The sequence below is a fragment of the Atractosteus spatula genome, chromosome 14 (assembly GCF_055471065.1).
Source record: "Atractosteus spatula isolate fAtrSpa1 chromosome 14, fAtrSpa1.hap1, whole genome shotgun sequence".
Lineage (NCBI taxonomy): Eukaryota > Metazoa > Chordata > Actinopteri > Semionotiformes > Lepisosteidae > Atractosteus > Atractosteus spatula.
The window spans coordinates 31,732,787-31,757,385 of record NC_142719.1 but is presented as its reverse complement, the minus strand read 5'-3'; the positions used below and the strand labels follow the sequence as shown (position 1 = coordinate 31,757,385).

The 24,599-nt window shown below is 52.0% G+C and overlaps 1 protein-coding gene across 1 annotated transcript in view; it reads left to right on the top strand.

The window, feature by feature from the left end:
* The window catches only part of dock2 (dedicator of cytokinesis 2), a 68,947-nt gene extending 44,617 nt beyond the window's left edge, over nucleotides 1-24,330 (top strand). Inside the window, exons 27-51 of the mRNA XM_088932534.1 lie at nucleotides 4,240-4,338; nucleotides 5,198-5,292; nucleotides 5,577-5,655; nucleotides 5,801-5,901; nucleotides 6,613-6,671; nucleotides 7,004-7,152; nucleotides 7,636-7,721; nucleotides 7,941-8,097; nucleotides 8,427-8,467; nucleotides 9,296-9,386; nucleotides 10,578-10,697; nucleotides 12,194-12,283; nucleotides 13,091-13,195; nucleotides 13,446-13,587; nucleotides 13,965-14,046; nucleotides 15,626-15,710; nucleotides 16,748-16,834; nucleotides 17,855-18,031; nucleotides 18,529-18,612; nucleotides 18,719-18,856; nucleotides 19,011-19,135; nucleotides 20,741-20,924; nucleotides 22,644-22,749; nucleotides 22,977-23,128; nucleotides 23,232-24,330. Coding sequence (XP_088788660.1) covers nucleotides 4,240-4,338; nucleotides 5,198-5,292; nucleotides 5,577-5,655; nucleotides 5,801-5,901; nucleotides 6,613-6,671; nucleotides 7,004-7,152; nucleotides 7,636-7,721; nucleotides 7,941-8,097; nucleotides 8,427-8,467; nucleotides 9,296-9,386; nucleotides 10,578-10,697; nucleotides 12,194-12,283; nucleotides 13,091-13,195; nucleotides 13,446-13,587; nucleotides 13,965-14,046; nucleotides 15,626-15,710; nucleotides 16,748-16,834; nucleotides 17,855-18,031; nucleotides 18,529-18,612; nucleotides 18,719-18,856; nucleotides 19,011-19,135; nucleotides 20,741-20,924; nucleotides 22,644-22,749; nucleotides 22,977-23,128; nucleotides 23,232-23,306 — 2,709 coding nt within the window. The 3' untranslated portion in view covers nucleotides 23,307-24,330. The remainder of the gene's footprint in view (nucleotides 1-4,239; nucleotides 4,339-5,197; nucleotides 5,293-5,576; nucleotides 5,656-5,800; nucleotides 5,902-6,612; nucleotides 6,672-7,003; nucleotides 7,153-7,635; nucleotides 7,722-7,940; nucleotides 8,098-8,426; nucleotides 8,468-9,295; nucleotides 9,387-10,577; nucleotides 10,698-12,193; nucleotides 12,284-13,090; nucleotides 13,196-13,445; nucleotides 13,588-13,964; nucleotides 14,047-15,625; nucleotides 15,711-16,747; nucleotides 16,835-17,854; nucleotides 18,032-18,528; nucleotides 18,613-18,718; nucleotides 18,857-19,010; nucleotides 19,136-20,740; nucleotides 20,925-22,643; nucleotides 22,750-22,976; nucleotides 23,129-23,231) is intronic.
* The last annotated feature ends 269 nt before the right edge of the window (nucleotides 24,331-24,599 follow it).

The following is a 24,599-nucleotide window of genomic DNA, read 5'->3' as shown; positions in this document are numbered from 1 at the left end:
TCATCAGTGTGCCATTGTGCCAGTCAGTCAGGGTGAGAGTCAGACGTCATATTACTGTGCCAGTATGCTAAGTATGAGAGTCAGTCAACTTGGCAGTCAGTGGTCTGTGTGCCAGTATGCCAGTCGGTTAGTGTGAGAGTGAGTCAGTGTGCCAGTCGGTCAGTGTGCTAGTGTGAGAATCATTGTGCCAGTGTGTCAGTTGGTCAGTGTGAGAGACAGTGTGTCAGTGTGCCATTCGGTGAGTGTGCCAGTCAGTCAATGTGAGAGTTAGATGGCTTAGCTATGATTCTCTATGAAAGTGTTGTATCTCTGTGTCACTGCTGTGTCAGTATGGTGTCACTATGGTGTCACTGATGTGTCAGTATGGTGTCACTATGGTGTCACTGATGTGTCAGTATGGTGTCTCTGATGTGTCAGTATGGTGTCAGTATGGTGGTTTACTGTGGTGTCACTGACGCAACATTGCTGTGTCACAGATGTGTCAATATAGTGCCACTGCAGTGCCAGTGCTGTTTGTTTTTCCTAAATTAATCAGAACTCAAGGACAACAGCTTTAGTTCATCTCAGGTTAAAGCCCTCGATCCCCAGTTACATTCTGCTGGTGCACATTTATACAGCTGGGCTGACCAGAACAATCAAGGCTCAGGCCATTCGAACCCGAGCGCAGTGCAGAGACCCAGATAGCAGTCTCTGAGGTTTGTTCCAGACTGTGCCGGCTGATGGGTAATCATTGCTCTTGTCTGCAACTGTTAATAAGAGAGTTGACCACTTCCCAGTGAGCTTTCAGCACCGTCTCCCCGTTCTCCACTCGGAGCAGGAGTGGGTGTAAGGGTCACGGGTGCGGAGCCGCAGGAAAACAAGAGTCATTTTCTAGCGCCCCCAGGGGGCAGGAACTGGCACTTGTTAAAAAGGAAGACTCTGCTTGTGTTGGATCAGAAAGGTCTCAGGCAAGAGGAGGCCTTCAACCCATCTAGTCTGTTTGGTTGTTAGTGGTTAATTGATCTGAAGATCATCCAGTTACGCCTTCAACACCATGACTGGACAGCACGTCCTACACTCCCACCTGCCTTAGTTTGAAGAAGTGACTCTTGTCCTGGGTGGAGCATCTCATCCAGCTGTTTGTTGTAAAAAGCCAGTTTCCTGGTTTGAACTAGATGGCTTGGCAGCTTGTTCCACACACCCACCACCCTTTGTGTAAAGACGTGCCTCCTGTTCTCAGTGTTAAAAGCTCTTCCCTGTAGTTCCAGCTGTGTCCTCTGGTTCATGTTTCACTGTTGGCTCTGAAGAAGGCTCTGTGAGGATTTTGAATACTACTGCCAGCTCCCCTCATAGTCCTCCCTGTTCTCAGTGACTAAAGAGGTTGAATTCCTTCAGCCAGTCAGCGTTGAACTTTCCTTTGAGCCGCAGAATGTATTTAGTTGCTTTTCTCTGGACAGAATCTTTTCAATAACGTGGTGAAGAATCTTTTCAATAACGTGGTGTCCAAAATTGTACACAGTATTCTCAATTAGGCTTTGCTGGTCTGTTATACGATATGATGTCAAGGAATTTTCGGGACATTTCAGTGAGAGAAGAGACTGAGAGGTCGATCTGTCTGCGACTCTCTCTCTCAGACACTCGCAGTCTGATGGAGATGGACGGAGCTGTGAGCAGGAAGCAGATCAATACTAATTGGGACTTCATTAGTGGGGAAGCTCATTGGTGTATTGGCTGGGTGAAAATTGCACTCTCAGGTGTATTAATGGATTACAAGAACGGCAAACATTTTTCCCTAAGATAACAAAACTCATCCCAGTGTGTGATTTCCTCTCACAGACTGAGGAGCAGACAGTGAGCCTGTCTCTCGTGATGTTCTGTATTTACACGTCTGTAAATGTTATGTTAGTTCTTTCTGCTACAACACTGTAATTCATCAGTCATGCCAATAAAGGAGACAGAGAGCAGGACTTTCTACACCATTAGAAGGAGGCTCTACAACATCAACCTCCCATAAAAATATGCCTGAAAATATTTGAGTGTGATCCAACCCATTGCCCTATATGGCAGTGAAGTGTGGGGTCCCCCCACAGACCAGGAGTACACTCAATGGGACAAACATCCCACAGAAGTCCTGCACACTGCGTTCTGTAAAAACATCCTCCAAAACCCATAAGAATGTGTATAGAGCCGAATTAGATCAATACCCACTGTTAATCAACTTTCATAAGAGAGCAATCAAATATTGGTTACACCTGAAACACACTGACCAGAGCTCCAACCACTACAAGGCCCTGCTGAGCCCAGAGAAGAGCCCCCTCAGACAGCTGGTCCTGAAGCTCACTGACACCAACCAACCTCAGGACAGCACAGCTAGAACATCATGGATCAAAGTCAATCAAAGCATAAGACAAGCCAAACAACACTGGCTACCCAGACAGGACAGGCTGTACTCCCACTGCCAGCAGGGAGAAACAGAGACAGAGATATATTTTCTGCTGCACTGTGAGAAATACTCTGGGATCAGACAGTCATTCTTCTCTAAAATAGCCAATCCCAGAATTCCCACACCTGTTAGAATCAGAACACCTTCCGATTCCTACTGGGAGAGGAAACTCAATAGAGCTGCAGCCCAGTGTGTGATCTCCTGGCACAGCCTGAGGAGCAGTGAGCCTGTCTCACAATAATGCTTCATATTCTTTTGTGTGTAAATGTGTAATTGTGTGTAAATGTGTATATGTTTGTACTGTAAATGTCTGTGAATTATATGTTTATTGTATCTGCTTTGGCAACACTGTAATTCAGAGTGTATTTGAATTGGATTTTGAGAGGAGTGAGGGAGAGGGCAGACAGAGAGAAATTACTGATGGAGAGGGGGAGAGAGGGGACTGAGGAAGGAGAGGAGATAGAGAGAGGAGTGAGGGAAAGGGGGTGGGACAGAGACAGAGAAAGGAGGGAGAAGGGGGACACAGGCAGAAGGAGCAGGAGGGACAGGAGACTGAACCTGTGTGTTCTGGACGGTGGCGTCGGAGAGGACGTGTGGGGTCGCACGGAGAGACAGGGCGTACTGGTCTCAACCCCCGGACGGGTCGAGGAGGGGACGCGTCAGTGTCGATCAGCTGATCTCGCGTTCCAGAACCATACAGCCCACACGGGCCTGGACGCTGACAGACGCGCAGGGAGAGGGCGTTTGTATCTGCGTGTGCCGAGGGAGGGGGGAGAATTAACAAGATTACCATCTGCCAAGGATCGGGAATCACTATTAATCTGTTCCAGGAGGTCCGACTTTAATGGCTGAGGATTCAGCGGTAATTCCTTAATTCCGGAGAAAACCAATTAGAGGAAAGTAGGGCAATGAAGGGCTCCACACACACGCAGAGCTGAGACTCCCTCAGTCTTTCAGTGGTGGACCAGAGCAAAAAGCACCAATAGCACCGATCAATGCTGTTGATCAATAACGCTGTCCATCAGCACTATTAACACCAGTAAGGAGTGCTGTGGACCTGAATTGGGGTCACAATGTCTGAGTCAGCCTGTATGTCCCTCAAAGACGGGCCATCTCCCCTCACTCTCCTGTTCTCCTCCTTTCTCTCTCCCCCTCACTCTCCATCTCTCCTCCTCTCTCTCTCCCCCTCGCTCTCCATCTCTCCTCCTCTCTCTCTCCCCCTCACTCTCCATCTCTCCTCCTCTCTCTCTCCCCCTCACTCTCCATCTCTCCTCCTCTCTCTCCCCCTCGCTCTCCATCTCTCCTCCTCTCTCTCTCCCCCGCTCTGTGTGAAAACCTGTCTGCACTCATCTGCTACTCATCTATCACTCCCCTCCGTACCCTGACTCTCATCCATCAGCCCTGTGTCAGGCAGTGTCATCCAGCTCCTGCATGACTGGCACACTGGGGGAGGAGGAATGAGGGAGAGGGGCAATACTGCAGTACAGTAAACAGCAGGAGAGGGGCAATACTGCAGAACAGTAAACAGGGGAGAGGGGCAATACTGCAGTACAGTAAACAGCAGGAGAGGGGCAATACTGCAGTACAGTAAACAGCAGGAGAGGGGCAATACTGCAGTACAGTAAACAGGGGAGAGGGGTTATACTGCAGTATAGTAAACAGGAGTGATATGCATACAGTGCACTATAGTGTGGTATAGTACTGTGTAGAGCAATGACAAAAACTCACTTCTCTTTCTCAAGCATGAATACTTGATCAGCAGTCTTGTGTGTGTTCCTCAACCCCAGTCAGTGTGTCCAACCCTCTTTCTCCCTCAGAGTCGAGTGGTGGCCTGTATGACAGCAATTCTTAGTCAGATGGATGACCGGCACTACTCCTGCTACATTGAGACCTTCTCCAGCATGACGGACCTGGTGGTGAGGGACACATACGAGTTAGAACACTGTTCCAGCATTGACCACCATATTGAGAAATATACTGACCACTGCATTGATCCATACACCGATGACACTGAAGTCACTAAAGACCAGAATGTATCGAGTAGATACTAATACCTTGTTCCTGAAGACCCCCTCCCCTCGGTCTAGAGTCACCCCGTTCCCGAGGACCCCCTCCCCTCAGAGTCTAGAGTCCCCCCGTTCCTGAGGACCCCCTCCCCTCAGAGTCTAGAGTCCCCCCGTTCCCGAGGATCCCTCCCTTCAGAGTCTAGAGTCCCCCCGTTCACGAGGACCCCTCCCTCAGAGTCTAGAGTCACCCCGTTCACGAGGACCCCTCCCCTCAGAGTCTAGAGTCCCCCCGTTCACGAGGCTCCCTCCCTCAGAGTCTAGAGTCACCCCGTTCACGAGGACCCCTCCCCTCAGAGTCTAGAGTCCCCCCGTTCACGAGGACCCCTCCCCTCAGAGTCTAGAGTCACCCCGTTCACGAGGACCCCTCCCCTCAGAGTCCCCCCGTTCACGAGGACCCCTCCCCTCAGAGTCTAGAGTCACCCCGTTCCCGAGGACCCCTCCCCTCAGAGTCTAGAGTCACCCCGTTCACGAGGACCCCTCCCCTCAGAGTCCCCCCGTTCACGAGGACCCCTCCCCTCGGTCTAGAGTCCCTCCGTTCACGAGGCCCCCTCCCCTCGGTCTAGAGCCCCCCTGTGCTGACTTCAGGAGGCGTAGTGAACAGGTGTGAGGATCTTCACTGTGCACTCCGGGGACAGTGAAGGGAAGTCCCAGAGAGATACGAGCTCCCGGACAGACAAAGAGACACAATGAGGTCCTCTGACTCTTCCAGGACTTCCTGATGGAGACCTTCATGGTGTTCAAGGACCTGATTGGCAAACACGTCTACCCCTCTGACTGGGTGGGCATGATCATGGTGCAGAACAGGTGAGAGAGCAAGAGGGAGGGAGAGGGAGGAGGAGAGGGAGAGGAGAGAGAGGTAGGGGGAGACGAAGGACAGGAGGAGATGAAGGAGAAGACAGAGGTGGGGGAGAGGAGGAGAGGATGGAGAGAGGGGAAGGAGAGAAAAGAAGGACAGGAGAGAAGGAAGAGAGGAGAGGAGATAGAGGGGGCAGGAGTGGAGGGAGAGGGAGGAGGGGAGAGGAGAGAGCAGGGGGAGAGAGAGGGAGACAGACAGGGTGGTGACTCTCTCCTCTTCTCTGTCTCTGCAGAGTTTTCCTCAGAGCTATCAACACCTTCGCCGACACCATGAACCGCAAATTCCTGGACAACAATAATTTCGAGGTGCAGGTGAGACTGTGCAGTCTGAACAACAGCTCGATCTGTCAGGCTCTCTTCTCTGCCTCTCTCTCTCTCTCTGTCACTCTCTCCCTCTCTCCTCCCTGTCTCTCTGCAGTGTCTCATGCTGTCTCTGCCCCTCTCCTCTCTCTCTCAGCTCTGGAATAATTACTTCCACCTGGCAGTGGCCTTCATTACCCAGGAGTCCTTGCAGCTAGAGCACTTCTCCCCCACGAAGAGGAGCAAGATCCTGAGCAAGTGAGGCCCCCGTCGCTGGTCGCTGTCGCTGGTCCCCATGGACGCTGGCTGTGTGCTTCTGGTGCGAGGAGGATGGAGGGAGTCAGCAGTGCTGATGTGCTCCTGGTGCGAGGAGGATGGAGGTTATCAGCACTGCTGATGTGCTCCTGGTTCGAGGAGGATGGAAGTTATCAGCAGTGCTGATGTGCTCTTGGTGCAAGGAGGATGGAGGTTATCAGCAGTGCTGATGTGCTCCTGGTGCGAGGAGGATGGAGGTTATCAGCACTGCTGATGTGCTCCTGGTTCGAGGAGGATGGAGGTTATCAGCAGTGCTGATGTGCTCCTGGTGCGAGGAGGATGGAGGTTATCAGCACTGCTGATGTGCTCCTGGTGCGAGGAGGATGGAGGTTATCAGCAGTGCTGATGTGCTCTTGGTGCGAGGAGGATGGAGGTTATCAGCAGTGCTAATGTGCTCCTGGTGCGAGGAGGATGGAGTTATCAGCAGTGCTGATGTGCTCCTGGTGCGAGGAGGATGGAGGTTATCAGCAGTGCTGATGTGCTCCTGGTGCGAGGAGGATGGAGGTTATCAGCAGTGCTGATGTGCTCCTGGTGCGAGGAGGATGGAGGTTATCAGCAGTGCTGATGTGCTCCTGGTGCGAGGAGGATGGAGGTTATCAGCAGTGCTGATGTGCTCCTCAGATCTTTTCTGTGTTTCTCCTTTGTTCTGCCCAGGTTCAGCGACATGAGGAGGCTGATAGGCTTCGCTATCCGGGACATGTGGTACAAACTGGGTGAGTCTGTCGGGGTCTCAGTTTTATCAGCAGTGCTGATGTGCTCCTGGTGCGAGCAGAAAGTCCATGTCTGTCTCTGCTTCTCCCTGCTGGCATTGAGTACAGCCTGTCCTCTCTGAGTAGTCAGGTCTGTCTGTGTCCAGTTTCTATGGCCAGGCTGTGGTCACTGAGCCTGTCCTCTCTGGACAGTCAGGTCTGTCTGTGTCCAGTTTCTATAGCTGGGCGTTGGTCACTAACCCTGTCTTCTCTGGATGGTCAGGTTTACCTGTGACCTTCTCCATGGCCAGACTGTGGTCACTGAGCCTGACTCAATGAGACTCTGTGTGTTGCAGGAGCCAATAAGATCTGTTTTATCCCTGGAATGGTGGGTCCCATCCTGGAGATGACCTTGATTCCAGAGGAGGAGCTGCGCCGGGCCACCATTCCCATCTTCTTCGACATGATGCTGTGTGAGCACACCAACACAGGCCACTTCCGCAAGGCGAGTCACTGCCACTGCCCACTGTGTCCCACTGTCAGTGTGTCTGAGTGTGAGACACTGCTGAATCAGTGTTTCTGAGTGTGACACTGCGGAATCAGTGTGTCTGAGTGTGATACTGTGGAATCAGTGTGTCTGAGTGTGAGACACTGCGGAATCAGTGTCTGAGTGTGACACTGGGGAATCAGTGTGTCTGAGTGTGAGACACTGCAGAATCGGTGTCTGAGTGTGACACTGCGGAATCAGTGTGTCTGAGTGTGATACTGTGGAATCAGTGTGTCTGAGTGTGAGACACTGCGGAATCAGTGTCTGAGTGTGACACTGCGGAATCAGTGTGTCTGAGTGTGACACTGCGGAATCAGTGTCTGAGTGTGACACTGCAGAATCAGTGTCTGAGTGTGACACTGCTGATTCTGTATGTCTGAGTGAGTGTGACACTGCTGAATAGTATCGTATGGTATACAATAGAATTGTATTTCATTTCAGTTTGAGAATGAGATCATCCTGAAACTGGACCATGAGGTAGAGGGTGGTGGTGGGGATGACCAGTACATGAGACTACTGGAGACCATGTGAGTGTGTTTGGACCTGTGTGTTAGTGTGTGTCAGTGTGTTAATTTCAGTGTGAGTGTCAGTCTCTTGTCCTCTCTCCTCAGTGAGCAGGAGTGTCAGTGTGTCAGTCTCTTGTCCTCTCTCCTCAGTGAGCAGGAGTGTCAGTGTGTCAGTCTCTTGTCCTGTCTCCTCAGTGTGCAGGAGTGTCAGTGTTTCAGTCTCTTGTCCTGTCTCCTCAGTCTGCAGGATTGTGCTTCACAGCACTCCCAGATGGCCAAGCTGGTAGACAAGTTTGTGGAGCTGGTGAAGAACCTGCTGGCACGACTCCTGGACTACAGGGCAGTGATGGGCGACGAGAGTAGAAACAACCGCATGAGCTGCACTGTCAACCTGTTGGTATGAAATCTGTACAGTTCACTGTGCACATAGTACTGTACACTGACATTGTGCACACACACTGAGCACAGACACACATCACTCACACAGTACTGTACACTGTCACTGAGCACAGACACACATCACTCACACAGTACTGTACACTGTCACTGTACACACACACTGAGCACAGACACACATCACTCACACTGTACTGTACACTGTCACTGTACACACACACTGAGCACTGGCACACATCACTCACACAGTACTGTACACTGTCACTGTACACACACACTGAGCATAGAGAGAATTAGACCACAATTTCATTCTCTGATTAATTTTTTCAGAATTTTTACAAAGACAACAACCGGGAAGGCATGTACATCAGGTATTATTATTATTTTTATTATTATTATTATTATTATTATTATTATTATTGTAGTATAATTATTACAATAATAGTATTACAGTAGTAGTGCCAGTAGTAGTAGGAGTGGCAGGAGTAGTATTATCTTTAGTAGTAGTGCCAGTAGTAGTAGTAGTAATGGTAGGAGTAGTATTATCTTTAGTAGTAGTGCCAGTAGCAGGAGTAGTATTATCTTTAGTAGTAGTGCCAGTAGTAGTAGTAGTAATGGTAGGAGTAGTATTATCTTTAGTAGTAGTGCCAGTAGCAGGAGTAGTATTATCTTTAGTAGTAGTGCCAGTAGCAGGAGTAGTATTATCTTTAGTAATAGTGCCAGTAGTAGTAGGAGTGGCAGTAGCAGTATTATCTTTAGTAGTAGTGCCAGTAGTAGTTGTAGTGGCAGGAGTAGTATTATGTTTAGTAGTAGTGCCAGTAGTAGTATGAGTGGCAGGAGTAGCTGCTGTAGTAGCAGCAGGATTGCTGTTTCTGTCATTTGCCCCTGTAGCTTGGCTCTGGCACACACAGTGTGTGGTTACGTGTTTAATATCGCTGGGGATTGTGTCTCATCAGGGATTAAGCCTTAAAGCCGAGGATCAGTCGGTACGTTGAAATAAAGATGTGCCCAGATTTCAGAAGGAGAGGGGGGACAGAGAACCAGGTGGAGAGAGAAGGAGAGGGAGGAAGAGGCTTCTCTTACAGCAGGGTGCCACCTGCTGGCTGGCCCTGCACACTGTGGCTCTGCAGAGACTGGCACCCCGGCCCTGCGCCGGTGGTGTAGCCCTCTCACTGACCACTAGTCTGTCTGCCTGCCAGGTACCTGTACAAGCTGAGGGACCTACACCTGGACTGCGAGAACTACACTGAGGCAGCCTACACCCTGCTCCTGCACACCCGCCTGCTGAAGGTACCAGACAGTGGCTCCCGGGCCAATGCGCTGGCAGAAGCACTGACCTTCGCTCCAGCTGTGAAACTGAAGGGAAAGAGAGACAGAAAGATGATTGCAAAGGAGGAAGGGAGAGGGAGAGTGTAAATCTTGTGTCCCCACATGGTCTGTCTCCCTCCCTCACTCGCTCTGGGTCTGTCTGATTCTGTCTCTGGGTTCCAGCATCTTGTCTCTGGATCTCTTTCTGTGTCTCTGCGTTTGTCTTTCTGAGTCTGTCTCTGTCTCCCTGTGTCTCTCTGTGTTCCTGTGTCTGTCTCTCTGAGTCTGTTTCTGTGTCCTTGTCTTCATCTCTGTGTCTCTTTAGCTCTCTGATTCTGTGTCCCTGTGTTTGTCTCTTGGTCTTTCTCTCTTTGTCCCTGTGCCTGTCTCACTTTCTCTTTCTCTCCGGTCCCTGTGTGTCTCTGTGTCTGTCCCCCTCTGTGTTTACTCTGTGTGTCTCACGGTGTGTCTCTGTGTCTGTACCCCTCTGTGTTTGCTCTGTGTTTCTGACGGTGTGTCTCTGTGTCTGTCCCCCTCTGTGTTTGCTCTGTGTGTCTGACGGTGTGTCTCTGTGTCTGTACCCCTCTGTGTTTGCTCTGTGTTTCTGACGGTGTGTCTCTGTGTCTGTCCCCCTCTGTGTTTGCTCTGTGTGTCTGACGGTGTGTCTCTGTGTCTGTCCCCCTCTGTGTTTACTCTGTGTGTCTCACGGTGTGTCTCTGTGTCTGTCCCCCTCTGTGTTTACTCTGTGTGTCTCACGGTGTGTCTCTGTGTCTGTCCCCCTCTGTGTTTGCTCTGTGTTTCTGACGGTGTGTCTCTGTGTCTGTCCCCCTCTGTGTTTGCTCTGTGTGTCTGACGGTGTGTCTCTGTGTCTGTACCCCTCTGTGTTTGCTCTGTGTGTCTGACGGTGTGTCTCTGTGTCTGTCCCCCTCTGTGTTTGCTCTGTGTGTCTGACGGTGTGTCTCTGTGTCTGTCCCCCTCTGTGTTTGCTCTGTGTGTCTGATGGTGTGTCTCTGTGTCTGTCCCCCTCTGTGTTTGCTCTGTGTGTCTGACGGTGTGTCTCTGTGTCTGTCCCCCTCTGTGTTTGCTCTGTGTGTCTGACGGTGTGTCTCTGTGTCTGTCCCCCTCTGTGTTTGCTCTGTGTGTCTGACGGTGTGTCTCTGTGTCTGTCTGCAGTGGTCAGAGGAGCAGTGCAGCCCCCAGCTCATGGTCAGTGACTACCACAGCTCCCAGACCCAGCGGCAGCTCAAGGAGAGTCTGTATGCCACCATCATTGACTACTTCGACAAGGGCAAGGTCAGCACAGCGCACCCACAGGCTGGGAGGAGCAGCACACTCTCCCTCTGCTCTCCCCCAGTGCATACAGACACAGCGGTCTTCGTCAGAACCAGTACATGGAGTAGTCAATGCCTGCACTGGCCCAGTATCTGAGACGACAACACACAGGCAGTAGGGCACTACAGGCCCTCATGGCATACTCAGCCCTGCAGGCTCAGAGCACGGACCCAGACAGCAGGAACGGTACCAACCTACGCCTGTGAGCACAAGGTCCCAAACGGGAGGAGGCCATTATCCAGCTGTTTCTCAAAAGAAACCAGGGCATAGGCTTCAGCAACACAGCTGGACAGCTCGTTCCACGCTCCCACAGCTCTTGCTGTAAAGCAGTGTCTCTCGTCCTCAGTTTTATAAGCTCTTCCTTATAGTTTCCCCAGGTGTCCCATCAGTCTCATGTTCACAACCTGTTGGTTCTGAAGAAATCCTCTGGGCTGACTCTATCAGTAAATTTGGGGATTTTGAATACTCGTATCAGGTCCCCTCATAGTCTTCTCGGTCATTTCCTTTTACCAGGGAATCACAGAGATTCATAAAACAAGTAGTAGTATATTTATCAGACTTATTTGTCTTTTCCATTTTCTGACCACTTTATCTAATATGGGGTCCCAGGGGAGCAGGAGCCTATCCCAGCAAGCAATGGGCACAAGGCAGGACACACCCTGACCTGGACATCAGTCCATCACAGGAGAGACACACAGACTCACACCCGGGTCCATTTTCCCAGAAGCCGATTAACCTACAAGAATGTCTTTAGACTGTGGGAAGGAACCGGAGCACCGGGAGAAAATCCATGCAAACTCCACACAGACAGCACCTGTGCGCCAAAATTGAACCCAGGGCCCCAGCTCTACCAGGTGGCAAAACAAACCCCAGCACCAGTGTGCCTCCCCCAGTTTGAACACTACTGTAAATGATGTCTTATTAGTGCATAATACAGATTTTAATATAAGATCCCCTGATTTCAAGTCCACACTTTTAACTATATATCCTAAAAGTTTGCATTTTACACTGCTACGCCACATTGTCAGACTCCAGAAGATGTAAATGTGTCAATATAAACACCAAGTCATTTTCATAAGTCACCTCTTCTGGCACGGCATTTCCCAGTTCTTATTTATATTTGAGGTTTTTACTTTAAACTATGCAAATCTCTACTTTTGTCTACTTCACCAAATCTAAAGTCTTGTGTCCTGTGCTTCTTGCAATCCAGCATGAGTTCAGATGGTGATCAAGAATTCACACAACTGGAGTCTGTTGGTTGCTACGTTCACTAGTTTGTTAATTTAACCAGAGTCACGATCATTAACTAACGTAGAGAGAGCATTGGTCCTAGTACAGATACCTGTGGTACTCCACTGATCACATCACTCCAGTAAGCGGAATATAATGACTTACCCTTCTCTCCACACCCTTAATCCCCTTCCTCTCTCCCTCTCCCTGCTCCTCTCTCTCCTCAGATGTGGGAAGAGGCCATCTCTCTGTGCAAGGAACTGGCAGAACAATATGAGCTGGAAGTCTTTGACTATGAACTGTTGAGTCAGAGCCTGGTAATAAAATCACCCCTAAACACACTGTGCCCCCAACCGTGCTGTAACCCCAAATCACTGTACCCCAATCATAGCCCCCAATCCTGCTGTAACCCAAAATTACTGCACCCCAGTAACAGCCCCTAACCCTGTTGTAACCCTGAATTACTGCACCCCAATCACTGCTGTAACCCTAAATGACTGCACCCCAATCACAACTCCCAGCCCAGCTATACCCCTACAGTACATGACTGCACCCCAATCACAGCCCCCAACCCTGCTGTAACCCTACATGGCTGCACCCCAATCACAGCCCTCAGCCCTGCTGTACCCCTACATGACTGCACCCCAATCAACACCCCCAACCCTGTTGTACCCCTACATGACTGCACCCCAATCAACACCCCCAACCCTGTTGTACCCCTAAATGACTGCACCCCAATCAACACCACCAACCGTGCTGTACCCCTACATGACTGCACCCCAATCACAGCCCCCAGCCCTGCTGTAACCCTACATGACTGCACCCCAATCAACACCCCCAACCCTGCTGTACCCCTATATGACTGCACCCCAATCACAGCCCCCAGCCCTGCTGTACCCCTACATGACTGCACCCCAATCACCACCACCAACCCTGCTGTACCCCTACATGACTGCACCCCAATCACAGTCCCCAGCCCTGCTGTACCCCTACATGACTGAACCCCAATCACAGTCCCCAGCCCTGCTGTACCCCTACATGACTGCACCCCAATCACAGCCCTGCTGTACCCCTACATGACTGCACCATGAACACATTGTCCTCTCACTGCTGTCTCTCCACAGCGCCAGCAGGCGAAGTTTTACGAGAACATCATGCAGATCCTGCGCCCGAAGCCAGACTATTTTGCTGTTGGCTATTATGGGCAGGGGTACCCCACCTTTCTCAGGGTAAGAGTCACCGTGCACCCCAACACTCTGTCACTCACTGACACCCTGACAATCACTGACGCACTGAGACACTGACACTCTCTGATACCCCGACATTCAATGACACAGTGAGACACTGACACACTGACGCTCTGAGACACTGACACACTGAGACAATGACACACTGACACACGGAGACGCTGACAGTGAAATGACATGAGACTGCTCCATCACCCTGCTGTCTTTAGCCCTCCCTCCCCTGCTCTTCCAGAACAAGGTGTTCATCCACCGCGGGAAGGAGTACGAGCGCAGAGAGGACTTCCAGAGCCAGCTGATGAGCCAGTTCCCCAGCGCCAGGAGACTGAACACCACCACCCTGCCTGGGGACGACATCAAGAACTCCCCCCTGCAGTGTATCCTGGGACACAGAGCGGCAGGCAGAGGGGAGAGAGGAACAGGGCAGAGGGGGAAGAGAGGAACAGGGCAGAGGGGAGAGAGAGGAACAGGGCAGAGGGGAGAGAGAGAGGAACAGGGCAGAGGGGGAAGAGAGGAATAGGGCAGAGGGGAGAGAGAGAGGAACAAGGCAGAGGGGGAAGAGAGGAATAGGGCAGGGGGGAGAGAGAGGAACAGGGCAGAGGGGAGAGAGAGGGATGGGACAGAGGGGGGAGAGGGATGGGACAGAGGGAAGAGAGGAGGGAAAGAATATGAGAGAGAGTGGAGAGAAGGAAGAGGAAACAGCGTGAGAGAGGGGGAGGGGAGTCGTGTGTCTGACTTGACTCAGTTCACTCAGATATCCAGTGCTTCACAGTCCAGCCTGTCCTGGAGATCCCACCCCGTCTGAAGAACAAGCCAGTTCCAGACCAGATCATCAAGTACGCAGAGCCACTCACACTGACCACACACTGACCAGACCAGATCATCAAGGGCACAGAATCACTCACACTGACCACACTGACCAGACCAGATCATCAAGGGCACAGAATCACTCACACTGACCACACTGACCAGACCAGATCATCAAATACGCAGAGCCACTCACACTGACCACACACTGACCAGACCAGATCATCAAGGGCACAGAATCACTCACACTGACCACACTGACCAGACCAGATCATCAAGGGCACAGAATCACTCACACTGACCATACTGACCAGACCAGATCATCAAGTACGCAGAGCCACTCACACTGACCACACACTGACCACACTGACCAGACCAGATCATCAAGGGCACAGAATCACTCACACTGATCACACTTACCAGACCAAATCATCAAGGGCACAGAATCACTCACACTGACCACACACTGACCAGACCAGATCATCAAGGGCACAGAATCACTCACACTGACCATATTGACCAAACTGACCCAAGCAGATCATCAAGGGCACAGAATCACTCACACTGATCACACTGACCAGACCAGATCAAGGGCACAGAATCACTCACACTGACCACACACTGACCAGACCAGATCATCAAGGGCACAGAATCACTCACACTGACCATACTGACCAAACTGACCAGACCAGATCATCAAGTACGCAGAGCCACTCACACTGACCACACACTGACCACACTGACCAGACCAGATCATCAAGTACGCAGAGCCACTCACACTGACCACACACTGACCACACTGACCAGACCAGATCATCAAGGGCACAGAATCACTCACACTAACCATATTGACCAAACTGACCCAAGCAGATCATCAAGGGCATAGAATCACTCACACTGACCACACTGACCAGACCAGATCATCCAGGGCACAGAATCACTCACACTGACCACACTGACCAGACCAGATCATCAAGGGCACAGAATCACTCACACTGACCATACTGACCAGACCAGATCATCCAGGGCACAGAATCACTCACACTGACCACACACTGACCACACTGACCCAAGCAGATCATCAAGGGCACAGAACCACTCACACTAACCATATTGACCAAACTGACCCAAGCAGATCATCAAGGGCACAGAATCACTCACACTGATCACACTGACCAGACCAGATCAAGGGCACAGAATCACTCACACTGACCACACACTGAACAGACCAGATCATCCAGGGCACAGAATCACTCACACTGACCATACTGACCAAACTGACCAGACCAGATCATCAAGTACGCAGAGCCACTCACACTGACCACACACTGACCACACTGACCAGACCAGATCATCAAGGGCACAGAATCACTCACACTGACCATACTGACCACACTGACCCAAGCAGATCATCAAGGGCACAGAACCACACACTGAGCACATTATTACAGTAGAGGTGTACTCTCGTGTGCTCAGTACTCAAGTGTACTCAGACCCTGCGTACAGAAGTGAGCGAAGGCATGGAGCTCGGCACCAGCCCCACCAGTCACAGCGGTGTGCACACTCTCTGTCCACTCTTCTCACTCCCTGTCTCTCTCACTCCTGCAGCTTCTACAAGTCCAGCTACGTGCAGCGATTCCATTACTCCCGCCCGGTGCGCAAGGGCTCTGTGGACCCCAACAACGAGTTCGCAGTGAGTAGACGCTGGGCAGCATCTGAGCACATGTGTGTCTGAGCATCTGTGCCTCAGTGTCTGAGCATCTCTCAGTGTGCGTGTCTGGACAGTGTCTCAGTGTGTGCGTGTCTGGACAGTGTCTCTCAGTGTGTGTGTCTGGACAGTCTGAGCATGTGTGTGTGTCTGGACATTTCTCAGCGTGTGTGTCCAGACAGTGTCTCAGTGTGTGTGTCTGGAAAGTGACTCTCAGTGTGTGTGTCTGGACAATTTCTCAGTGTGTGTGTCTGGACAGTCTGAGCATGTGTGTGTGTCTGGACATTTCTCAGCGTGTGTGTCCAGACAGTGTCTCAGTGTGTGTGTCTGGAAAGTGACTCTCAGTGTGTGTGTCTGGACAATTTCTCAGTGTGTGTGTCTGGACAGTCTGAGCATGTGTGTGTGTCTGGACATTTCTCAGTGTGTGTGTCCAGGCAGTGTCTCAGTGTGAGTGATTCTCAGTGTGTGTGTCTGGACAGTCTGAGTATGTGTGTGTGTCTGGACAATTTCTCAGTGTGTGTGTGTCTGGACAGTGTCTGAGTATGTATGTGTCTGGACATGTCTCAGTGTGTGTGTGTGTCTGGACAGTGTCTGAGTATGTGTGTGTCTGGACAGTGTCTTAGTGTGTGTGTCTGGACAGTGTCTGAGTATGTGTGTGTCTGGATAGTGTCTTAGTGTGTGTGTCTGGACAGTGTCTGAGTATGTGTGTGTCTGGACAGTGTCTTAGTGTGTGTGTCTGGACAGTGTCTGAGTATGTGTGTGTCTGGACAGTGTCTTAGTGTGTGTGTCTGGACAGTGTCTGAGTATGTGTGTGTCTGGACAGTGTCTTAGTGTGTGTGTGTCTGGACAGTGTCTGAGTATGTGTGTGTCTGGATAGTGTCTGAGTATGTGTGTCTGGACATGTCTCAATGTGTGTGTCCAGAAAGTGTCTCAGTGTGCGTGTCTGGACAGTGTATGAGCACATGTGTGTACAGACACACACTGACACTTGCTCTCTTCCTGTCTCTCTCCCTCTCTCTCAGTCCATGTGGATTGAGCGAACCACCTTCTTCACGAGCTACAAGCTCCCTGGCATCCTGCGGTGGTTCGACGTTAAAGAAATGACCCACGTGAGTACCTGTGTCGCAGCCTGTCCCTGCCTGTATGATCTGGTGTCTCGCTGTCTGCCTCTTGGAGTGATTTAGTCATTATTAACTCATTGATCCCAGGATCTCATCCAGCTGCTTCCTGAAGGAATCAAGGGTATCTGCTTCAACATCATGGCTGGGAAGCTTGTTCCACACTCCCACCACCCTTTGTGTAAAGAAGTGCCTCCTGTTCTGGGTGTTAAATGCTTTTCCATGTAGTTACTTCTTGTGTTCTTTGTTGGTTCTGAACAAGTCTTTGTTCTCCACAACTATTCCCACTTGGCCATTCCTTCTTTACAACATAAAGCTTATGTAATTAAATCCTTTTCTCCCTGTGTACTCACACAAGTAAGGGGGCACAGACTGAGCCCCGCTGTCCAAAATAAACAGTGCCGATGGAGAGACAAATAATTACATTTTATGTATGTTTGAGAAAAAGACTAACCTTTCAGCATAGTAAATTCAGTAAAAAGCTAGTACAGTACAGTTTGCACTGGGAGATGTTGTATACATTTGGATTTGGACTGGGCCTGCTCCATACTGCACCAGTAGACCACTGAGAAATACCAGGGCCCTGCTGTAAGTGGTGCTGGTGGACCAGTAGGTGGCGCTTTTCCAGTATGAGGACACCACTGGAAGAGGTGTCATCCTCTGTATTGGATGTTAAACAGGTCCCGCCTGGTTCTTTATTACAGATCCCAGGGCTGATTGTAAGAGTAGGGGTGTCACCCTGGTGTCCAGGCTGAACCCCACTCTGGTCTTTTACAGTTTCTCTCTCCTCCCCTGATCTGTGTGTCGTGGGGCTGCAGGTACAGAATAGAGTCACCCAGGTGAGGCTGTACTTCAGTGAGGGTCCCCTCCAGTGTGAAGTACTTTGGGCTTTTAGGGGCTGAAAGGCACCATATTAACTCAATTGAGTGGGAATGTCCAGCTGGCAGAGAGGGTCCTAGTGGTCAGTATGCATGACTCTCTCGCTGTGTGCTCTTCTGTCTGTGTGAGCAGACCACAATCAGCCCACTGGAGAATGCCATCGAGACGATGGAGACCACCAATGAGAAGATCCTCACCATGATCAACCAGTACCAGGGTGACGACAGCCTTCCCATCAACCCCCTCTCCATGCTGCTCAATGGCATCGTGGACCCTGCTGTCATGGGCGGATTCGCCAAGTACGAGAAGGTGGGCGTGGTCCTGGATCTCTCTCTGTGTTTCTCTTTCTGCCTGTCCATAAGTCTCTCTCACAATCCCTCTGTCTCTCATTGCTCCCGCTGCTGCCTCAATCTCCCACAATCCCCGGTCCCTCCCTCTGTCTCTCATTACTGCCGCTGCTGCCTCAATCTCCCACAATCCCCCGTCCCTCCCTCTGTCTCTCATTACTGCCACTGCTGCCTCAATCTCCCACAATCCCCCGTCCCTCCCTCTGTCTCTCATTACTGCCGCTGCTATTTCAATCTCCCACAATCCCCCGTCCCTCCCTCTGTCTCTCATTACTGCCGCTGCTACCTCAATCTCCCACAATCCCCCGTCCCTCCCTCTGTCTCTCATTACTGCCGCTGCTACCTCAATCTCCCACAATCCCCCATCCCTCCCTCTGTCTCTCATTACTCCTGCTGCTGCCTCAATCTCCCACAATCCCCCTGTCCCTAACTCATAACCTCTCCCTTGCTGCTCCCCAGGCATTTTTTACGGATGAATATGTCCAGCAGCACCCTGAGGACAGAGACAAGCTGAGCCGCCTGAAGGACCTCATCGCCTGGCAGGTACAGTGGCCAAACCATCACACTGAGCCCTGATTGGCCAGGGGGTATTTCTGGATTCCTGCTCTGATTGGACGGTGACTCGACTCTCCCACCTTCTCTGCCCTAGACTCCCCTCCTGCGGGCGGGAATCCGTCTCCATGGGAAACGGGTGACGGATGACCTCCGACCTTTCCATGACCGTATGGAGGACTGCTTCAAGCAGCTGAAGAAGAAAGTGGAGAAGGAATACGGAGCGCGAGAGCTGGTGAGAGACGGAGGAGCAGGGAAAGATGAAGACAGACGGGCATCCGTCGTGCCCTCCTCTCCGCCGTCTGTGGTTGGGGCTGCCCTGTGCTGCCACCTGCTGTCTGTGGCTGGTATGGCCGCGGTCACTGACCAGGACCTGTTCCTCTCTGCAGCCAGAGATGGATGACCGGCGCTCCAGCCGGCCGCGCTCCATGCTGCGCTCCTATCGCCAGTCGCTGATCTCCATCTCCTCCCTGGGCTCCGAGTGCGGTACTCCCACCAAGCTGCACCCCGAGAGGTACTCACTGCGCCTCTGCCCTGTCTCCGCTGGGAGTGTGAGTGTGTGTGCCTAGTGTACCTGCTGAGACAGCTGCACACTGCTCCGAGTGTGAGTGTGTGTGTGAGTGTGAGAGTGTGAGAGTGTGAGTGTGTGTGAGAGTGTGTAAGTGTAGTGTAGTGTGTGTAGTGTAAGTGTAGTGTAGTGTGTGTGTGTGTGTGTGTGTGAGTGTGTGAGTGTGTGTGTGAGAGTGTGTGAATGTGTGTGCCTAGTGTACCTGCAGGGACAGCTGCACACTGCTGGGAGTGTGAGTGTGTGAGAGTGTGTGTGCCTAGTGTACCTGCTGAGTGTGTGAGTGTGTGTAAGTGTAGTGTGTGTAGTGTAAGTGTAGTTTAGTGTGTGTGTAGTGTGTGTAAGTGCAGTGTGGGTGTGTGTAGTGTAGTGTGTGAGTGTGAGTGTGTGCAGTGTGTGTGTGTGTGTGAGTGTGTGCAGTGTGTGTGAGTGTGTAGTGTGTGCAGTGTGTGTGAGTGTGAGTGTGTGCAGTGTGTGTGAGTGTGTAGTGTGTGAGTGTGTGTGTGAGAGTGTGTGAATGTGTGTGCCTAGTGTACCTGCAGGGACAGCTGCACACTGCTGGGAGTGTGAGTGTGTGAGAGTGTGTGTGCCTAGTGTACCTGCTGAGTGTGTGAGTGTGTGTAAGTGTAGTGTGTGTAGTGTAAGTGTAGTTTAGTGTGTGTGTAGTGTGTGTAAGTGCAGTGTGGGTGTGTGTAGTGTAGTGTGTGAGTGTGAGTGTGAGTGTGTGCAGTGTGTGTGTGTGTGAGTGTGTGTGAGTGTGTGCAGTGTGTGTGAGTGTGTAGTGTGTGCAGTGTGTGTGAGTGTGAGTGTGTGCAGTGTGTGTGAGTGTGTAGAGTGTGTGTGAGTGTGTACAGTGTGTGAGTGTGTGTTAGTGTGTGGAGTGTGTGTGAATGTGTCCAGTGTGTGTGAGTGTGTACAGTGTGTGGAGTGTGTGTGAGTGTGTAGAGTGTGTGTGAGTGTGTACAGTGTGTGAGTGTGTGTTAGTGTGTGGAGTGTGTGTGAATGTGTCCAGTGTGTGTGAGTATGTACAGTGTGTGGAGTGTGTGTGAGTGTGTCCAGTGTGTGTGAGTGTGTGTTAGTGTGTGGAGTGTGTGTGAGTGTGTCCAGTGTGTGTGAGTGTGTGTTAGTGTGTGCAGTGTGTGCAGTGTGTGTGAGTGTGTGTGAGTGTGTCCAGTGTGTGTGAGTGTGTGTTAGTGTGTGGAGTGTGTGTGAGTGTGTGCAGTGTGTGGAGTGTGTGTGAGTGTGTCCAGTGTGTGTGCAGTGTGTGCAGTGTGTGGAGTGTGTGTGAGTGTGTCCAGTGTGTGTGAGTGTGTGTTAGTGTGTGGAGTGTGTGTGAGTGTGTCCAGTGTGTGTGCGTGTGTGTTAGTGTGTGCAGTGTGTGCAGTGTGTGTGAGTGTGTGCAGTGTGTGTGCGTGTGTGCAGTACTCCTGGGACAGCCTGTCTCAGTCCTCAGCAGGACAGATGTCTTCTGACAGGATGCAGGAACTCTGTGTTTGCGCTGAACTGGAAACAGTGACACTAGAGAATGTCTCTCGCTCTTCTAACCCCTGTCAGTTTTGGGGTCCCTGAGTCCCCATCTTCCCGTGCCCCGCCCCGGCCAGAGGATGGGGGGATGGTGGCAGAGGAACCAGTGGAGGGGGAGGTGAGGCTCCGAAAGTCCAAGAAGAAGAGGAAGAGGAGCAGCATGATCTTCATCAGTGAAGAGAGAGAGAGACAGAGCACTCTGGACACCAGAAGAGTAAGAGAGAGAGTGGGGGAGAAAGAGAGAGAGAAGGGGGGAGTGAGGAAGGGAGAGAGAGAAAGAGAGAGTGAGGGAGTGAGAGAGAGAAGGGGGGAATGAGGGTTTGAGGGAGAGAGAGAGAAGGAAGGAGTGGGGGTTTGAGGGAGAGAGAGAGAAGGAAGGAGTGGGGGTTTGAGGGAGAGAGAGAAGGAGGGAGTGGGGGTTTGAGGGAGAGAGAGAGAAGGAAGGAGTGGGGGTTTGAGGGAGAGAGAGAGAAGGAGGGAGTGGGGGTTTGAGGGAGAGAGAGAGAAGGAAGGAGTGGGGGTTTGAGGGAGAGAGAGAAGGAAGGAGTGGGGGTTTGAGGGAGAGAGAGAGAAGGAGGGAGTGGGGGTTTGAGGGAGAGAGAGAAGGAGGGAGTAGGAAGGGAGAGAGAGAAAGAGAGAGTGAGGGAGAGAGAGAGAAGGAAGGAGTGGGGGTTTGAGGGAGAGAGAGAGAAGGAGGGAGTGGGGGTTTGAGGGAGAGAGAGAGAAGGAAGGAGTGGGGGTTTGAAGGAGAGAGAGAGAAGGAGGGAGTGGGGGTTTGAGGGAGAGAGAGAGAAGGAGGGAGTGGGGGTTTGAGGGAGAGAGAGAGAAGGAAGGAGTGGGGGTTTGAGGGAGAGAGAGAGAAGGAGGGAGTGGGGGTTTGAGGGAGAGAGAGAGAAGGAGGGAGTGGGGGTTTGAGGGAGAGAGAGAGAAGGAGGGAGTGGGGGTTTGAGGGAGAGAGAGAGAAGGAGGGAGTGGGGGTTTGAGGGAGAGAGAGAGAAGGAGGGAGTGGGGGTTTGAGGGAGAGAGAGAGAAGGAAGGAGTGGGGGTTTGAGGGAGAGAGAGAGAAGGAGGGAGTGGGGGTTTGAGGGAGAGAGAGAGAAGGAGGGAGTGGGGGTTTGAAGGAGAGAGAGAGAAGGAGGGAGTGGGGGTTTGAGGGAGAGAGAGAGAAGGAGGGAGTGGGGGTTTGAGGGAGAGAGAGAAGGAGGGAGTGGGGGTTTGAGGGAGAGAGAGAAGGAGGGAGTAGGAAGGGAGAGAGAGAAGGAGGGAGTAGGAAGGGAGAGAGAGAGAAGGAAGGAGTGGGGGTTTGAGGGAGAGAGAGAAGGAGGGAGTAGGAAGGGAGAGAGAGAGAAGGAGGGAGTAGGAAGGGAGAGAGAGAGAAGGAGGGAGTGGGGGTTTGAGGGAGAGAGAGAAGGAGGGAGTAGGAAGGGAGAGAGAGAGAAGGAGGGAGTAGGGGTTTGAGGGAGAGAGAGAAGGAGGGAGTAGGAAGGGAGAGAGAGAGAAGGAGGGAGTAGGAAGGGAGAGAGAGAGAAGGAAGGAGTAGGAAGGGAGAGAGAGAGAAGGAAGGAGTGGGGGTTTGAGGGAGAGAGAGAAGGAGGGAGTAGGAAGGGAGAGAGAGAGAAGGAGGGAGTAGGAAGGGAGAGAGAGAGAAGGAAGGAGTAGGAAGGGAGAGAGAGAGAAGGAAGGAGTGGGGGTTTGAGGGAGAGAGAGAAGGAGGGAGTAGGAAGGGAGAGAGAGAGAAGGAGAGGCAGGCACCCACAGTTTTTCCCACTTGTAGGCTCTCAGAAGAAAGAAGAGAGCTCTCTGTGCTTTAGGTAATGAAGTCTATCAGTTACTTTGCAAGCTGAGGCCCGGGGGTGGGAGGGAGGGTAATGGAGAGGGGACACACGTTGCACAGGGGGCTAACAGTGTGGCTGTGCTCGGTGTCGCCCTCTAGCTGTCAAAGAAGCAGGAGTTTCGCAGTGACACCAACTTATCAGAGCACAGCAAGACGAGCAGTGGCCTGTACAGCATCAACTCACGCTCCCTGCCCACCATCACAGGTAGTGCTCATACTTCACTCACAGTGTGCTCTTACGTTACTCACAGTGTGCTCTCTCTGTGCTCATACTCTACTCACAGTGTGCTCTCTGTGCTCATACTCTACTCACAGTGTGCTCATGCATTACTCACAGTGTGCTCATACTTTACTTGCAAAGTACTCACACTACAATAACCTTCTCCTCTACCCCTCTTACTCCCTCTATACCCCTCTCCCTCCGCCCCCCAGGCCTCCCCCTGTCCGTGGCCAACGGGGCGGAGCAGGAGGGCGAGGTGTCCCAGCGTTCCCGGCGGGACGGCAAGTCTCTCTCGGTGTGTCTGTCTGACCGCACTGCTGACCGCAGGTCGAAAGGCGTCATCAACCTGCTGTTCAAGACCAAGGTGAGACACAGTGTGTGTCGTTCTCTTTCTCTCTCTGCCTCAGCACCCTCGCTCGCTGAGTAAACTCCTCTCTGGCCCTGTCTGTGTGTCTGTTCACCCACAGCTGAGTGGCAAGTCCTCAGAGGAGGGGAAGCCAGCGCCTGACCAGACCAGTAGTGGCTCGTCTACTCACTTCTAATCCCTCCATCATTCCAGCCCTCCAGTCCCAAGTCTCAGACAACACAGCACACCACAGAGCTTATACAACGCAGAGCTGTAACAACACAGCACACCACAGAGCTGTAACAACACAGCACGCCACAGAGCTAATACAACACAGAGCTGTAACAACACAGCACACCACAGGGCTGTGACAACACAGCACACCACAGAGCTAATACAGCACAGAGCTGTAACAACACAGCACACCACAGGGCTGTGACAACACAGCACACCACAGAGCTAATACAACACAGAGCTGTAACAACACAGCACACCACAGGGCTGTGACAACCCAGAGCTGTCACAACACAGCACACCACAGGACTGCGACAACACCGAGCTGTCACAATACAGCACACCACAGGGCTGTGACAACACAGGGCTGTTACAACACAGCACACCACAGGACTGCGACAACACCGAGCTGTGACAACACAGCACACCACAGGACTGCGACAACACCGAGCTGTGACAACACAGCACACCACAGGGCTGTGACAACACAGAGCTGTTACAACACAGCACACCACAGGACTGCGACAACACAGGGCTGTAACAACACAGCACACCACAGGGCTATGACAGTACAGAGCTGGTGATACAGAGTAATGACAATACAGGGTAATGACCACACAGCACAATTCAAGGCAGTGACAACACAGCACAATTCAAGGCAGTGACAACACAGCACAATTCAAGGCAGTGACAACACAGCACAATACATGGCAGTGACCACACAGCACATTTAGAACTTTGCAAGGAGGCTGGAGGGCCGTGCAGTGAGCTGTGGAATGTGCTGCGGACCACTGGAACTTGAGGAGGCACTGAAGAGGCCAGAGAGAGGCTTTCTTCCTGTACGGTTATATTGTTTCTCATGTGCTGTTTTATATCTACTTCTCCCGTCTCTGACGTCATCTGTTCGGTGACCTGACGTCGTTTCCATCGGTCTGCGGTTGGCGAAGCCGACGCTTGCTCAAATAAAGAGATGGCTTTGCTGCACAGCCTGGTCTGACGAGCGGGTCACTCGCGCGTTCGCGCGCCAGCCTCTGGGGGCGCGCAGCAGACCCTCACGGGGAGTCCAGTACAGCCCTGGTGGTGTCACTGCCCTTCTGGAGGGCTGTCGTGCCCACACCGGTTCACCAGGACGATCCCAGGCGATCACCATCCCCCGTCAGCTCCTCTGCTGCTTCCTGGGGACCCTGGACACCCCGGACACCCCAATACCAGCACTCCCACATCCACACTCACAGGGACACAGGCGGGAGGAAAC